Raw genomic sequence first — 16,788 nt, 5'->3', positions numbered from 1 at the left:
AAGCCCTTCCTTTCTGGAAGACAAGTTATCATGGATACCAAGTGAAGCACTGATGGGCTAAGGGCCTTGGGTTAAATCACACCAGTTTTCTCAGTGCCTTAAAAGTGCCTTGTTCCTGCCTGCTTCAGGGCCTTTGCATGTGCTGGTCCCTATGCCAGGAACTATTCACTTCCCATAGCTACACTCTGTATCTGGTCAACTCTTCTTTCTCATCCTTGAGATCTCAGCTTAAATGTCTCCCTCAAGAACCCCAGACTGCTGTCAAGCCCTCCCCCATACGCCTATACCATATCAGGTCGCCATGGCACTCCTCATGCTCTTAGTTTCTCCTTCATTCCTTGGTTCCTTCACTAGGCTGTAAACTCCATGACTACAGAAATCCCATCTCACTTGTTCACAGCTGTATTCCCAGGACCCAGCACAGTGCCTGGCACATGGTAGAAGCTTGATAACTTCGAACAAACGAATCACTGCATGGTTAGTAAATTGCAAAGGAGAGAGATAGGAGTCCATGTCTGCCTCCAGTGAGCTCACCTTTCATGTTTATAGCCCACACTACAATCACCCAGCTTTTTCTCCAAAGCTAACGAGGTGAGCTGGGCAGGACTTTGAATGTTCTCTGTGCGGTAAGGCAGCAGGTTCACAGAGGCTGCGCTTTACCAAGGTCATATGCTCACTACATGGCAGAGCTGATATTGGAACCTGAGGCTCCACACCCCGCACCCAAGGCATTTCTACTGCCCTCTGCTGCTGTCTGTTGCAAGGGTGCCAATGGGAACAAGCACAACCCCAGCTGCCCAAGGCCCTGTCTGTGAGAGGGTGAGTGTGTCCTGCAAGCCACATGGCCCGAGTGGGCTCAGCTTCCTCTTATCCTGATTCCCGGGCATCACACAGGTGCTCTAAACAGACTACTGCTAACCTTCATAGAAACTGAATGGGAAGTGCTATCCTTCCTCATTTTCAGATCAGGAAATTGAGTCTCAAAGAAACCAAATGAGTGTCTCAAGGTCACATGGTTTCTGAATCAGCCTCTGAACCCAGGACTCTCCAATCCCAGAACTATGTCCTCCCCAGAATGTCATGTAGCACCTCAAATAGAAAGACTGAGGGCAGCCCTTCCTCAGTGCCCACTCACCACTATCATTTTTGGAGAAGAGGGCGGCAGTGATGTCACGGCCCAATGCATCACAGGCGCTGCTGTGGGCCTGCTCCGGGAACTTCCCTTTGAAGTCATCCAGGCACTCCAGGGCCTCAGCCACGTACTTGAGCTCAAAGAGGCAGCGGGCCAGGCGGAAATGTGCCTTCAGATGGCATGGATTTAGGGAGATGGCCTTGAGGCAGTCCCTCAGGGCATCGTAGTGGTCACCATCCCTGGATAAGGTAGGAGAGTGTGGCTTGGAGGTGGGGCCACATGGCAAGCAAAGAGTTGTCCTCACTCAGTCCCTGCTTTCTGTGGCCACCCCAGCCCACCTCTGACAGTCTCAGAGCAATGGTACTTGGGGATGAACAGAGTCTTGGCTCAGCCCAGGTCTTGCTCCCCAGGAGACAGAGTATATTCAAGAGGCAAGCCAGAAACCTTGAGGTCTTGGGGGTGGGGTGGGAGGTGGGTGTGTAGCAAAACCCAGTGTTAGGCTGCCCTCTGCTGGATATAGCATGTAACTGCATACCCGTTCACCCCAGGCACCCGCAGCTCTGCAGCAGAAGGCCTGGCATCTTGCCCATCTCAGGCTCCCCAAGCCCTCCTTCTCTCTTCCTCCGTCTACCTCCTCAAATCCCCCTGACTGGCCTTCAAAGCCATGTCCGAGGCAGGGGGCCCTCAAAGACACTTCTGTGGTCTGGGGAAGCCAGAAGTGCCAGGCTGGAGACTTAGGGTCTGACCAGCAGGCAGCAAGCCCTCAGCCAGACCCCCCTCTGTCCTGGCTGACTGATCCACAGCATCTGTGGCCTCTACCTCCGGGGCTGGAGGATGGGGCCTGGCAGACTGGCAGAGTCAGCTCTCTGGAAGCTGATGGTGAAGGGGGGTGGCGGCTTGCACACCAGGAGCTCCAAATCGTCCCTGCTTACTTCTCCAATCTCCCAAAGCATGGGTGAAGGGAAGTGGAAATGTTTCTTTGTGGGGGAGTAAGTGGGGAGGGTCAAAGGAGAAGCCCCTCCTCCCACCCTGTGCTAGAATATAAGATACGCACTCACCCAGCACCAATAGACTGGTTCTCACCTCTCATCTGGACCCAGACATCACAGGAGCCACTTCTTTGGGAGCTGTTTTTCATCCTTCTGGGCTTAAGACCCAACTATGCCAAGCAGCACACCCAGAGCTGGTGGCCCCTCCACCAAAGCAAAGCTCACAACTCTCCTGAACAGGGCCAAAGCAGGCCTGACATGGGAAATGTCCTCCTGACCCTCCTCTCCTACAACACTTTGAGGGTGTACCCAGCCCTTGGAGCAGCCATGCTCAGACCAAGAAGCAGCAGCTCAGCCAGTGTGGGGGCAGGCAGGAGGCAGAGTGCTTCCATGGCATGGCCAGTGTCAGAACGAGTGGCTGTGATGAGGGAGCAGGCGCTGTTAGGAAACTCAATTACCGCCTGCAAGGTGCCCCTCAGAGCTCCTGGGGAGAGCCAGACCAGAGACCAGCCAGAAGCCAGAGGGTGACAGCTCCCACTGCATCCAGGAGCAGATGGCAGCCTTGGGGAGACTGGCCTGGGACAGAATGTGACATTCTAGGGGTCACTGGCAGGCATGTGAGAGAGAATGAGGAGAGAGCAGACTGGCCCCAGGGCTCACCCATCCAGACTCACTGCCAGATCAATCTCCCTGAAAGGACAGCCCTCAGCACATCCCTCTCCTGCTCAAAACTCAAAACTCTTCAGTAGCTGCCCATCATCCACTGAATCAAGGCCAAAACACTGCCACCGCTCCGCATTCCAAGTCCTTCCCAGGCCGGCCCCAGGCTACCTCACAGACTCATCTCCTGCCAGTCCCTTCCCGAACCCTCTGCTCCAGCCAAATGGATTTGTTGTTCTGCAAACAAGCTCTTCATTCAGTTCCCCACCCCCATGCCTTTGTTCACACCATTTCATCTCCCTGGGAATGTCCTTCCCCCACAGTCCCCTCCTCCTTTTCATCTCCTTGTCTAAGCCTGCCTACACTTAAAGCCCATGCAGCACCATATCTTCCGGATGCTTTCCTGATCGATCCCGAACTATAGTGACCCAACTTTTCTTTGACTGGTCAGCACTTCACCTGACCATTCAAAAAGATCTACTGCTTCCTGCCTCTTTGATGACAGACCATGTCCCTGTCTTTGTCCCCTGTCCAGAGGCTGGGGACTCCAGAGCACAAGAACTCAGAGTGACAGAACTTTGTGCACAGGAGGAGAACAGAGAACATGTCAGGGGCAGCCATTGGTTAGGAATTTATCAGCCTCTCTCAGCAAGAATGCAGGTGTGAAACAGCTCTCAGGCTAAAGCCTGATGAGAACCACCCAACTACTGGGGAAAAGAGGCAAAACACTTCAGGAACCCCCCCCCCAAACCATCATCTCCTGGGTCTGGCTGCCATCTGAGCCCTTGGCAAACTCCTGTTGCCTAAGCTAAGGCCTGTGAGAATAGCATATTCCCAAACCCCCATCCACCATCCTGCTGACTTGGGTGGGTTTCTTAAGCTTCCCTCTCTGGCCTGCCTACTTGCAGCCAGACGATGGCACACCAGCTGGCCTGTCTGTCTGGGCAGAGCCGACGGATGCCAGACGGAGCAGAAATGGCTGTGGGCCCAGCTCTATCCATCTCTAGTCCTGGCCCTGGCTGGGGGATGGGGTCTGCCTGTCTGCTTGCCTGCTGGTGCTGCAGGCAGAAAAGCTGGGGGCCCTGAGGTTCCCCAAAGATAAAGGGTTCTTCACGATATGGACCTACTCCTTTATCACTGGCCACTACAACCTAGCACAACCCACAGCCAGCTTCAGACATCTGGGATTTTGCTTGTGCCTGGTCCAAAGGGTCTAAAAGCATAGGAAAGCACTCCCCAAGGTCAAGGAGCTGCAGAATTGTTTCAGACAAATATTAACTGAATTCACCAAACGCCTCATTTCCATCTAGCAAGATTCTGCTGCTCCTTCAAAGTCCAATTCAAGGCCCAATTCTCCAACAGTTTAGATTAACCATTCTCTCAATTCCTACTTCCCCAGTGGCCACAGCACTAATAAGAAAGCACCATGTTGAAGCTACTCGTGCACATGTTCCACTTAACTGTGAGCTTTCCTGGTGCTTGAGACATCCTGACTAATAGGTCAGGTGCCTGCCCACCACCAGCCTAGAGGTGAGGAGGAGAGGCCTGGGCCCAAGAAGCCCTAAGGGGTTGCAGCATGTCACTACCACCTTCCTTGGATGCCTCAGTAACATGGCTCCGTCAAGCTCATTGCCTTCATTCCTCACCCTGGCCCAGACCCACTCACCACTTGCGCTTCATGTAGGCAGCAGCTCGGTTCCCATACAGCATGGCATTGTGAGGGGCCCTCTGCACGGCCTTGCTGTAAAGCTGAATGGCCTGGGTCCACTGCTGGCAGGCAAAAGCTTCATTGGCTTGCTGTTTCACACGCTCCAGGTATGGGGGCAGCTCTACCTGGGGGCTATAGAGGCAAAGCCAAGTCAGGCCAGCCAAAGAAGGTCAGAGCAGCCCCTCAAGAAGTCTGTAGCCTTGTCTGAGGGTCACCCAGGCTTTCTTGGCCTTTGGGATCTGTACTGTCATCTAGAAGAGGGGACCACTCCTATTCTTGGCCTGAGTTACTGTGATAGGTAATAGATACAATTCTAGATACTCTGAGCCAGTAAAAAACAAGAGAGGCAGAAATGAAGCTGTCCTGGATAGGTTTAAGGCCATTCTTAACCAAACTCCTGAGCATGATAGTAGCTGACACCACCTGCCTCCACGGTGAGCTAAATCTTGTGACCACCCAAGTCCCTCCCATGGATCTCTCTAGAGAGAATTCTGTTTTTCTCAAGGGCTAGAGGATTTGAACACCTCTGTATCCAAAGCCCAGCACATGGGCCTGACAGAGAATAGAGGCCAAAAGGTGCTATGTGATGGAGAAAAATATAATGAAAGAGGCCCATCTGTGTGGAACCCTTTAGGAAGGAGCTCAGTGATAAGAGGCACTTAGCCTCTGGGTCCTGACCACAGCTTCTGGTCCAAGGGACCAGAGCTTCAGTCTGAGCATGACTGGAGTCCTACCAGGTAGGAATGGCATTGGGACCACTAATCACCCTCCAGAAAATTCTTTGTTCCAGTCCCCTGACTCTGGGGTATGTGCCTGGGTGGGGAGTCAGGAGGAAGGGTTATAAGATATGCTCCACCCTCTGGTCTAGAGATGCAATTGGGACTGGGAGGGTTGGACAAGTGAGGCTGGCCTCACCTGACATGTCCCCTACTCTCCGGCAGCCGGAAGCCGTTGCTGTGAAGGTGCAGGCCATTGGACACACCGTTGGACACACCATTGGTGGACATCTTGCCATTTTGAACTTCTGGTGGAGGATGAGGAGAGGGGAAGAGCAACAACTCAGGGAGAGGTCCTCACATCTCCTTGGCAGCCCTTCAGCTTCCATCAGAGGGTCTCATGGTTCCATTGTGAGGCCATCCTCCCAGAGTAAGATCCATTCCCAGAAAGCAAGTTCGGACCAGCAGGCAAGGGCATAAAGAAAACCTGTGCGCCCTCTGCTGGCTGAAGAAGGACACCGCTTCAACTTGGCATTACCCTCAGCTGGAGCTGGGATGGGGATGGGAGGGGGGGTGAGGAGGTGCCTAAATCAACTTAAGGCCCCAGTTAGAAATGAGTGAGGAGACTGATCCAGGAAAATGCAGGAAGGGCAACTCCTTCAGGTCCTCAAGAGCCAACCCATGGGAAGAACCTGCTTTTTCAGAGGGAAGTGCAAAGGGCTGTGGTTTAAATCCTTCTGACAGATTTCTGTGATCTACTGTTATCTTCTTTTTCACTGTATAGACAGTGTATTTCAGAAAATATACTCATTTTGGAGGATCACGCCACAGCCCAAGGTAAGGTTTCTCAGCAGAGGTGGCGCACACTCAAGCTCCTCAGAAGAGATACTCTAAAGGACATCCTAATGGAGAACTTACCCCCTGAGGAGTGGCATTTTCTAGGCAACAGGAACGTGTACGGCCGCTGCTTGTAAGTCAGGTCAAATAAATAGACCTAGAGTAGAGGGGTCAAGAAGAAATGAGGGCTGTGAAGTAAGCATGTGGCTGAGTAAGGCCTGGGTTGGCTCTCAGGAACACAGTGAGTGTTGGGCAGGGAACCATCGAGCAAGGCCAGGAGTGGTTTCTATGGAGCAAATCTCAAGTAGAGAAATCTTCCCAGTTCCTGCTGGAAATGCTGTCATCAATTAGAATCACATGTTTAAGCTGAAAAGGTCCTCGGAGGTCACAAAGAAATGTCTCATTTTACAGATGGGAAAACAAGCCTCAGAGAAGAGAAGCAATTTACCTAAAATAACACTGCTAGTTACTTCCCTGTAAATATTGTCTATTATTACTTAACATTTATTGAATTCCTACTTTGCTCCAGGAGCTCTGTTTAGTGTTTTATATGATGTATCTCATTCCATCCTCAAAACCATCCCACGAAGAGGTACTATTATCATCACCCCTTTTACAGAAACGTACACTCAGAAGAGACTTGTTCAAAGTCAGAGCGCACAGCTAGTAAATAGAAGTTCAGGATTTGAAGGCAGGTCTCTCAGTTCTAAAACTTATGCTAAAAAAAAAAAAAGACCAGGCCAGGGCACGTCTCTGGGACCTCCAGTGATGCCATGTGACTGCCACATTTCACTATAACATCATTTACTATAAGGCTTCTTGTCTGCATCATGGCAGTGGACATGAGGTACACAGCCCTGGCTGCTGGATATGGGGTGGTGGTGGGGCAAAGCCAACTTAGTCAGTCATACGTACCTGCTCCCCTCCCATGTTCACCAGCAGCTCTGTGCCATTGGGGCTGAAGGTCACATAGGTGGCAACCAGCACTCTCAGACGGTTGTTGTAGTCAGGCAGCTTCACTGGCAGATGACCTGCAGGGAACAGTCCAGTCACCCTAGTGTGAGGCTCCCAGGGCCCCCAAAAAGGGACACGGAGTTGTGTGAAGTCAGCCATATAAACGATGATAGCAATCATCTTCATCATAAAAAGAGCTACAAGTGTTGAGCCCTTACATGTGTTGGGCTGCTTTATATGCTTTATATCATTTAGTCATTATAACCCCATTTTATAGAAATTAAGATTCATCAAGGGTCAGTAATTTGCCAATGGTCATGATGGCTCATTAATGGCAGTCAGAATTAAAGCCCAGGTATTTCTGACTCTAAAACCCTTGCTCTTGACCACTGTGCCACGCCACCTCCCTGCACTGCCCCAGAGTGAGCCAGTACCCCACCAAGAGTTTGGGGCCAGAGCTGGGCTGAGCCCTACCTGCTACGTAATACTGGGCTGCACCATCCGGAAGGGGCTTCTGCCGGTCACAGAAGGTGTGCACACCTGCTGAAGGGCTCTGCTTCATGCTCTTTCTGGTGGAAAGGCAAACCATATAGGTTACAATGCTTAGCACTACCCCTGGCTAGATCAGACTACACTCCCTAGAGGAAAATCTAAGTTTGTATCCCTGAGAGAAACAGAAAGTACCTTTCTTCTTTATGTCAACACCCCCACAGGTCTACCAACTAGACAGCTGTGGACACATACATTACAGTACCTAACAAGAAGGTCCTGCGCAATGTTTCATTTTGTGACCACCCCATTACCCTCATTTTACAGATGAGGAAGCTAGGGCCCAAGGCCTAATCCAAGTTGTAACGTGTGAGGAGCAACAGTGGTTGCCCAAACCCATGAATGAAGGTAAAGCAGGCCAGACGTTCTTGCACCTCCCTCAGGAGTCCATAAAACCCAGGCTAGCAGAGCTGCTCAGGTCTGGGACTTCTGTGGAGGTTCTAGTATATCTTACTTTTGTTTTTGAAGAAAAAAAAAAAGAACAAAATAAAACTACATGTACAAAAAAGCAATTACGTACAAGATTATAACCCTGTACAAACACTCATAGTAAAAGAATAAGCAGAAAATATTATAGATGGTGATTTCTTTCAGGTGATGGATTATGGGTAATTTTTAATTTATACTTTTCATATTTCCAAAACAAGCATGAATTACAGTTTTTTAAACATCACAAAAATTAACCTCTATTAATTGTGTTAACCAATGTCACTCCAATAAATTCAATAAAAAAGAAAAATTATTTTAAAAAAATCACAAAAATTTAAAAACCCACCTTGAAAAGAAGAGGGCATGGTAATGAGGGAAAGGGGCAGCAGATTCCTGGGGACTTGCCCGCAGGAGGCTGAGCTGTTCATACCTGTGGTTATGGATCATGCGAATGTCGTAGAGTCTCACGAAGGGCCCACTGGCCCCTACTGCCAGACAGTTGTTGTCCTGGGGGTTGACAGTGAGGCACTTGGCCTCCACCAGCTGGCCACAGTACTCTGTCAGGTCAATCAGCACTTCCGAGTGTTTGCTGTTTTCCCGAAGGTCATACTGTCTGTGAGAGAGGGCAGAGTTAGGGGACTGGGGGCCAGACCCCTGTGTTGAAGGCAGGGGAGAAGCCAAAGCCCTGTTATACAAGGTGATTGGGAGGGGCTCTTAGACCTGTTGTAAATAATAAGAATGTCAAAAACCACTCTCATTTCTTGAGTGCCCACTGTGTGCCAGGCCCCTGTAGCAGGCATCTCAGTGTTTTATTCTAACATAACTCCTTAACGTAAACACTACTGTACCTTTTTAAAAAAACCCACACAGATGTCAGTATTATTGCTACTAAGTATTATTACTACTGATTACTAACACAGTGAGAAATTGCTTTGTGTCCAGTACTGTCCCTAAGTGTTGCGTGTATGTTACCTAATTAAATCCTCACACCATCCCTAGGTACCATTAGAACATTGAGGTTCAAAGCAGTTAAATAACTTGCCTGGGACAACACTGCTAGTAAATGCAGAGCTGGGATAGCTTCCTAAGACTGCTCTGCTCCTTAATTCTAATTCTTATTGTAAATCTCGTTTCTTATAGGAAACAAAAGAAGTATGGAGGTGACAAAAAAAGAGTATTTGGAGATCATCTAAGAGCTACCTAGAAACACCAGTGCCAACAGAAGCCCAAGAGTCCCATCTAGGTGGCAAAGGTCATGCCAAACATCCACCTGGCAGCAGCACACACCCATCACTGCAGCCTGGGGAGCTTTTTGGCTGCCCAAACACAGGCACAAGCAGAGAGTGGGAGGTACATCATCCTGTGCTCACCTACCTGTTGCCTAGACATCTGCAATGATCTCTTCACTGTTTGCCTTATCTTTCTAACTAACTCTCTAGCTCAAAACTGCAGCAATTCCTCGATATTTTCAGCATGAATGTACTTTTAGTTTACTTTTACCAAACTCCTCAGTCTGGTTTTCAAGATCTGATTTCACATCCCTCTCCAACCTTGTTCCTCAGTTTTCTAAACGTGGGTCAATTACAACTACAGAACTCTCTATCCTTACATGCCACGTTTACCCCTGCCTTTAAAAACTCTGCTCAAGCTGGGAATCCCCTCTGCTTTTCTTTGCCCATCCAAATCCTGTCTATTCTGGAAGGCCAGTTTATGCTTACCTTCAACTAGGACACCTTCCCTGACTGCTTGCGTTGAAGTGCTCAGGCTCCTACCCAAGGCCCTTGATGTTCAGCTTCTACCTGTTGCCCTGACAGTCTGGTCAGTCAAGGTCAGCAAGTGCAACATAGAGTTGTACTCGCCACTAACCCAGTGCTTTCTGTTTTCTAAGTACAGCAGGTCCTTGAATAATGTCTTTTTGTCATTCAATGTTTTTCATTATAATGTTGATGAGATGCATTGGAACTTAACTCTTGTTTATATCAATGAGCCTATGGTGAAACTGGTTTCATTATGTGTCGTTTCACTTAAAGTCACAGAACCTATGGATGACATTAAGTGAGGACTTAATGTACTATGCTAAGGTTTTACTGGCACTATATCAATTTCAATGCTCAGGCCAACAAGGGAGATACATTTTATAGATGAGGAAACTGAGGTTCAGGAGTTAAGTGACTTGCCCCAGTCAAACACTGAGTGACAAAGGCAGGACTTGACCCCAGATCTGTCTGACTTCAGTGCCCTGCTTCTAATTGCTGTGTTACAGTTTATACATGACTTAGCTACCTCTCCTCCTTTGTAATGGGGGAGAGGGCACAAGATCCTATAGGTTCTTAAGGGAGGCAGTTAAGGCAGGTTAGGGAGATAAGGAAAAATGTCTAAAGTCATATCTGAAGAGACGAGTTAAAGAAGGACAATGAGACCACTTTAGGATGAAGGGAAGCAGAGGCAAAGGTGTGACAATACTGGCCACTGGAAAAAGGGACAGTCTACCATTTCTGGATGACTCTCCCCCTTACAGGCACATGCCCACTGACCAACCATTCAAGAGAAATGTATCAAGTGTATCTATGTGCCAGGCACTGTGCTGGGCCCTAGGGATACAACCCAAGGACAAGACAGACATGGAGCTGCTCTGAGAGAGTTTACTATTCAGCGAGGAGGGATACAGACAAAAAAGTGAACCAACAAGTAAATAAAGTAACTACAGGTGATGACTAGAGTTATAGAGGATACAATAGGGTGCTGAGACAAAGAATAATGAGGGAGGGTCTACTTTAGGATGGTCAGAGAAGGTTCTTCTGAGAAGGTGATTCTTAAGCAGATCACTTTAGGATAAGAAAGAGTCATACACGGAAAGAGCTGGGTACAGAGAAAACCAGGTAGAGGGAACAGCAGTGTGAAAGCCCAGAGGAGGCAGACTGCATCTGAGGTGGTGGGAGGCCGGCAGGCCTGGAGGCAATACAGGAAAGGGAAAAGAGTGGGGAAGGTGAGAGTAGGGGAAGCAAATGTTCCCAGGTGAGCTTGTCCACAGACGACTGCTCTGGGCAGACTAATGAGGCTGGAACTCTGCTGTAAGGAAGGAGTCAAGCCTGTGGAAGGAAGTGGTATGGGCAGGCAGGAGGGAAGAGCCAACATGCAGTGAGAGGTACAGGCCCCATCAATGCTTCAGGCCCTTACCGGATAAGCCCATCCTCAGCGGCACTCCAGAATGTGTTGGGCCACATGGGTGCTGTGGCAATGCGTTTCACCCTGTTCGTGTGGTCTCCAAACATGTGGATCGTCTCCTTTACTGTCAGGTCATGGACATGCACCTTGGAGTCAGCTGCCCCCGTAATCAAGATGCGGTCCCCAGCATGAGGCAGGAACTGCTCCGGAGAGATTGAAGAAGACATTGGCAGGCAGTGGAGGTAGGGCTGGCCACGGAAGGAGACTGCCCTGCATATTAGCACCCTCTTTCTCTTTCAGTATCAGATAAGAAAATGAGTCTATCTAAGATAACCCACCAGGAAAACTTTGGACCTCAAACATTAGTCCTCAGGCCTAAAGGTCAAAATCAAGGCTTCACCTTTGCTTTTCAGAAGAGTCCTGACCTATGCCAAGCTGGACTACCTAAGGAAACATTTTCCTCTGATTCTTCCACAGGTTAAGAGCTAAGTGAATGAAAATCATAGCTGTTACCATGTACTAAGCATTTACCAAGTGCTAGACAACAGGGCAGGTACTTTATCTTATTGATAGTTAAAATAAAATAATCCCATTAACAACTCAGGTTTGGCATTAACATTCAGTAGGACTGTCTGACTCCCTTATGCCATACTGCCTCATGACCACTACTTAAGAGCCTGGAGGTTAAGTAATACATTAGTCTTAAGTTGAAAAGGACTTTCAGTGTCTTAAGGGAGTGGGTATTTAAAATTGGTTCAAGTATTTCTGGAGAACAACCTGGCAATAGGTAGCAAAGATAAAAACTTCTATCTTTTGAAAAACTTTCTATCTTTTGATCCAAAACTTCTACTTCTGAGAAATAATTCCAAAATAAAAAGGGATCTATGCAAAAATGGAACTCATTATAATGACAAAAGCTGGAACAGGCTCAAATGTCAGACCTTGGGGAAAGAAGAAGGGCTGAGCACCTAGAGGATACATCTCTTTGAGGCAAGAACCCTGGCTGGTGCGGCTCAGTCGGTTGGAGCATTGTCCTGTACAACAAAAGGTTGTGAGTTTGATTCCTGGTAAGGGCACATAGCCAGGTTATAGGTTTGATCCCCAACTGGGGTGCATGTGGGTGGCAGCCAATTGACGTTTCTTTCTCATATCTATGGTGTTTTTTTCTCTCTCTTTCCCTTCCCTTCCTCTCTCTAAAATTAAAAAGAAAGAATGAGAATCCCACCATTCTGATGAGGTGGAGAACAAAACACTCTAGGTGACATAATAGTAAGAACAAAACAGCCACATAGTTTAAATAATAGTAATTTTAAAAAAAATCCTCGCCCAGTCGGGCGTGGCTCAGCGGCTGTGCGTTGACCTGGGATCTAGGCAATCGGGGTTCGATTCCCAGTCAGGGCACATGCCCAGGTTGTGGGCTCAATCAATGACTCTCTCATCATTGATGTTTCTATCTCTCTCTCTCCTTCTCCTTTCCTGTCTCTGAAATCAATAAAGATATATATATATAAATCCTCACCCAAGGATATGTAAGAGAGAAGGGGGAAGGGGAGGAGAGAGGGATAGGGAGAGGGAGAGAGAGAGAGAAACATCAATGTGAGAAAGAAACATAGTCGGTTACCTTCCATACATGCCCAAAAACCCACAACCTAGGTATGTGCCCTCACCGGGAATCAAACCCATGACCTTTTGGTGTAGTGGACGATGCTCCAACCAATTGAACCACACCAGCCAGGACTGAATAGTAATTTTTAAAAGTATGCTATTCTATCACCAGTTTTGAGGAAGAAAATTTTTGAGGTGTGGTGTTGAGTTCTCTTCTCTCTTAGGTTCAAAAGATTGAATTATCTTTTTTTCTGAATTGAAAAGTTTCTCACAACCCACAACAAGGCTGAATGGGTGCTGGGGGGAGTGCAATACTCTGCATTTAAACAACTAAAGTCCCACCTGGCTTAAATGTTCACACAAAAGCAACAATTCACTCTTCCAACATATGCTTCTCTAATGGCTCACTAGGACAAGGGCTAGATGAAATAGATGGAATTTAGTAATTTTGAGGGACAACCAGTAGTCTTTAATCCTGTCTGGAGACATGTACTCCATGCACAAAAGAAGTAACAGGAGAACTCTTGGGAAGAACTTGTGACTGCTGCCACACTTGTCATACACTGTAGCAGCCACCAGGGGGAACTCGTGGGTTAAATACAGGGGTGAGCAAAAGTAGGTTTACAGTTATGAGTACATGAAGCCGTTTATTCTTGTATTATTATTTATTAATTATTGCATTGTTTTCCATATGAACAACTGTAAACCTACTCTGCCACCCTTGTAAGTATATCTAGTGTTTTACTAACAGAAGAGAGAAGAATCCTTTTCCATACTTTTTTTTTTTTTAACAGAAGAGAAGGCTGAGGGTCTGGAATATAATTGCCTTGCTCTAAGTCTTACCATTAGCTAGTATCAAGGCCATTGTCAAAGTCTGGTCTCTGAACTCAATGTTTTGTGCTCTATGATGCCAAACTGATGGCTTAGGTCCCTTCCCCAGATCTGACCCCACAGACTCAAACTGGACCTAACGCTTTTCAGGGGCAGAAAGCAGTCTCTGTTTGCCATGAAAGAGGTGAATCAGCAAGGGTTCTCCTGTTCTGTCTGTAAAATAGCAGAACTTCACCTAGGACTGGTCAGACAGGGATGAGAATCGCAGCCTGGGAAAAAGGTAGGGTTTAGGGAAATAAGTGGGTTTTGAGCTCTTGAATCTGCCTTCTTCCGGTATGTTATAATTCCTCTTGATATTAATTAGGAAAGGACAACCTCACTCTCACATCCATCCATTATAGAATTTCAGAGCTGGAGAGGTCCTTAAAGGTCATTTCCTCCAACTTTAAACCTGGCAGATAAAGTTCCCAACAAGCAGAATACCTCAGTGCTAGTATATTTACTACATCTTCAGAGGGCCCATTCTACTTTTCTCAAATTGCTCTAAGCCTTAGACAGTTCTTTCCTTCATCAGGCCTGCATTTGCTTCTGTGGACTTACAGCCGTTATCCTAGGTCTGTTCTCTGGGATCAAAAGGGAAAAGTTTCATGCCACTTCCACATAATAGGTCTCCAGAGGTTGGAGGACACTTCTAAGTCCCTTTCCCACCTGTCCTCAGCTTAACTCCGCTCCACCAACAAATCAGCAGACCCATTTCCTACAAAAGCTAGAACAGTTAAAAGCACCTGTGCCAAGTAACTTCAACCCTGTGGATTGCTACTTCCTTTTTAAAAATTATTTATTCACTCATTTATTCATGAATCAGGGATTTTCCTTAGCTACTACCTTTTTATAGATGAGCAAACACGCTCAGGTGATTTGCCTAGTTCACAAAGCTTCCAAAAGGCAGGTAAGCCCGGCTGGGCGCGGCTCAGCAGTTGAGTGTCGACCTAGGATCCAGGGGATCACGGTTCAATTCCTGGTCAGGGCACATGCCCAGGTTGTGGGCTTGATCCCCAGTAGGGGGAGTGCAGGAGGCAGCCGATCAATGATGACTCTCTCATCACTGATGTTTCAACTCTCTCTCTCCCTCTCCCTTCCTCTCTCTGAAATCAATAAAGACATATTTTTTAAAAAACAAAAACAAATAAAAGGCAAATAAGGGAGTCACACAGGTATTCCTCCTATATAAATTCATCCTCAGAACGGTATCTCCCACCATCACCACGCACATAAATATAAATTCATCTAGAATTTGTCTCCTGGCTCTAAGAGAGAAAGCAGAATATGGAAACAGGTGGGGTTTTAGGAATCACCATCAGATGCTCAGATCACAAAGGTGTATGTGACCCCAAGGGGTACACACATATGCAAACATGACCATGTGCACAGCCCAGTCACCCTGTTCACTTGCTCTGTGGCTTATCCTGCTCACCTTGACAGAGAAGATATTTGCAGTGTGTCCCGTGTGCATGGAGAGCAGCTTTTTGTGGTGCAGCGGGTCCCACACAATCGTGTGCTGGTCATCGGAACCAGAGGCCAGCAAGCTGCAAGCAGAGTGAGGGGTTCTGACCTCAAGTTCCTGGGCAATTTTCCCCTAACCCACGTTCCCAGATAAGGAGTTAGGCCGCACAGGACTTAAATAACAGTATATGCCATAGAATTTAAGGCTATCTTGTAAACACTGGTTGATTCTCTTCTATTTGTCCTGAGAATTTGCCATTATTCCATAAACTTTGCATTAGTTTATCAAAAAACAGGGTTTGGATGGTCATCCAACCTTCCATCTCTGGGCTTCACTGTTTAACTGTGTATCGACGATGATGGACTAAAGTACGTGGCAGAGAGCAGCAGTCTCTTTTCACTTGGGTCTATTCTTCTCCTTACATCTAGGAAGAGGATCTCCCAGCCTCCCACTCTCATTCTTTAGCACCCCCTAGGTGCTCTAGCTCATACTTACTCTCCTTTCTCATTCCACTCCAGACAGTTGACGCATCCTGAGTGACCCTGGGGGAGCAAATGGAAAGGGACAATAAAAAAGCCAGTTAGAGGTTCTTTTGGGGAACTCAACACCAAGTAGAATTCAACACCAAAAAGTAGAACTGAACAGGTGAACTAACCTTTCCATCATCAATGTTTTCTAGGTGCATGTGAGTGACCAGAATTGAATTAAACTGCCTGGCATCTTACAATATATAAAGTACTTTCACTGTCATGATCTTACTTGATACCAAGTACCCCTGAGTGATAAAGGGCAGGTTTCACTGATAACATTTTGCAGAAAAGTAAACTGAAGTTCAGATAATAATAAGTAACAAAAGTGAGATCCAACCAAATTTCTACTCCTACCACTAGAAGCGACATGTCAACAGTCCCTTCAAGGGATAGCCTCTTGACGACAGAAAATTTGCCCAGAGAAGCATCTGATCCAAGGGCAGCCAATTAACTAGAAGGCTGATCGTTCATTCATTTGACATATATTTAATTTATCGAGCACTCACTGCATGCCAGCTACTGTTCAGATGCTGGGGTACAGCAGTGTATAAATAAAAGTCCCTGATCTTCTGGAGCTTACTTCCAGTAGGGGGAGCCTGGTATAGTAAGGTACATTGTGTCAGTGTCTTGAGCTTGGGGATTTGAATTAAGAAACATGGACAGTGAGGCAGTTAACAGATGCTGAAGTTGAAAACATGCAGAGAGAGAAATCATGGCAAAGCTAGAATTACGAGGAAACAGAATCCATGAAAGCAGAAGGTATGAAGCGTCAGAAACGTGTTACATGGGAAAAGGAGAAAACAAGTCAGTAGGCATTCCTACACACTGTTCTTTCCGTTCCCTCACGCTCCCTCATTCCTAATGGTACCTTGATTTTCACTGAATTATCTCCCTGCCCAAATGAGACCATGTGTTGCAGGAAGGGTAAACCCGTTGTTCGTTCCACAGTGATAGGTTCAGAAACTTAGGCCTAAGCCAAATTAGACATGGCATTCACTTGGGCACAGGAATTGGCTTAGAAATGAGCCTGTGACCCCAATCAGGTGCAAGGGGAACAGTTGCTGGGAGCTTCTAGGAAAGGAGTTTTCTCATTCAGGAGAGAGTCTATGAAAGAGATGCCTTTCTTCTTCTGGATGCTGGGAATACTGATGTGACACCTGGGATTGCCACCATGAGGGA

The 16,788-nt window shown here is 47.3% G+C and overlaps 1 protein-coding gene across 3 annotated transcripts in view; it reads right to left on the bottom strand.

Annotated features, from left to right (window-relative positions):
* The window catches only part of WDTC1 (WD and tetratricopeptide repeats 1), a 55,704-nt gene that overhangs the window by 3,209 nt on the left and 35,707 nt on the right, over nt 1–16,788 (bottom strand). For all 3 annotated transcript variants that reach the window (XM_016216702.2, XM_016216695.2, XM_016216718.2), the window contains 10 exons: nt 15,575–15,621; nt 15,050–15,161; nt 11,152–11,339; nt 8,405–8,587; nt 7,471–7,565; nt 6,958–7,073; nt 6,124–6,199; nt 5,405–5,513; nt 4,448–4,621; nt 1,136–1,371 (listed from right to left, as the gene is read on the bottom strand). In XM_016216702.2, coding sequence (XP_016072188.1) covers nt 1,136–1,371; nt 4,448–4,621; nt 5,405–5,513; nt 6,124–6,199; nt 6,958–7,073; nt 7,471–7,565; nt 8,405–8,587; nt 11,152–11,339; nt 15,050–15,161; nt 15,575–15,621 — 1,336 coding nt within the window. The remainder of the gene's footprint in view (nt 1–1,135; nt 1,372–4,447; nt 4,622–5,404; nt 5,514–6,123; nt 6,200–6,957; nt 7,074–7,470; nt 7,566–8,404; nt 8,588–11,151; nt 11,340–15,049; nt 15,162–15,574; nt 15,622–16,788) is intronic.

The sequence above is a fragment of the Miniopterus natalensis genome, chromosome 9, assembly GCF_054644295.1.
Source record: "Miniopterus natalensis isolate mMinNat1 chromosome 9, mMinNat1.hap1, whole genome shotgun sequence".
In the NCBI taxonomy this organism is placed as follows: Eukaryota; Metazoa; Chordata; class Mammalia; order Chiroptera; family Miniopteridae; genus Miniopterus; species Miniopterus natalensis.
Note: the sequence above shows the minus strand (reverse complement) of the source record. Positions and strands in the feature narration are given on the sequence as shown.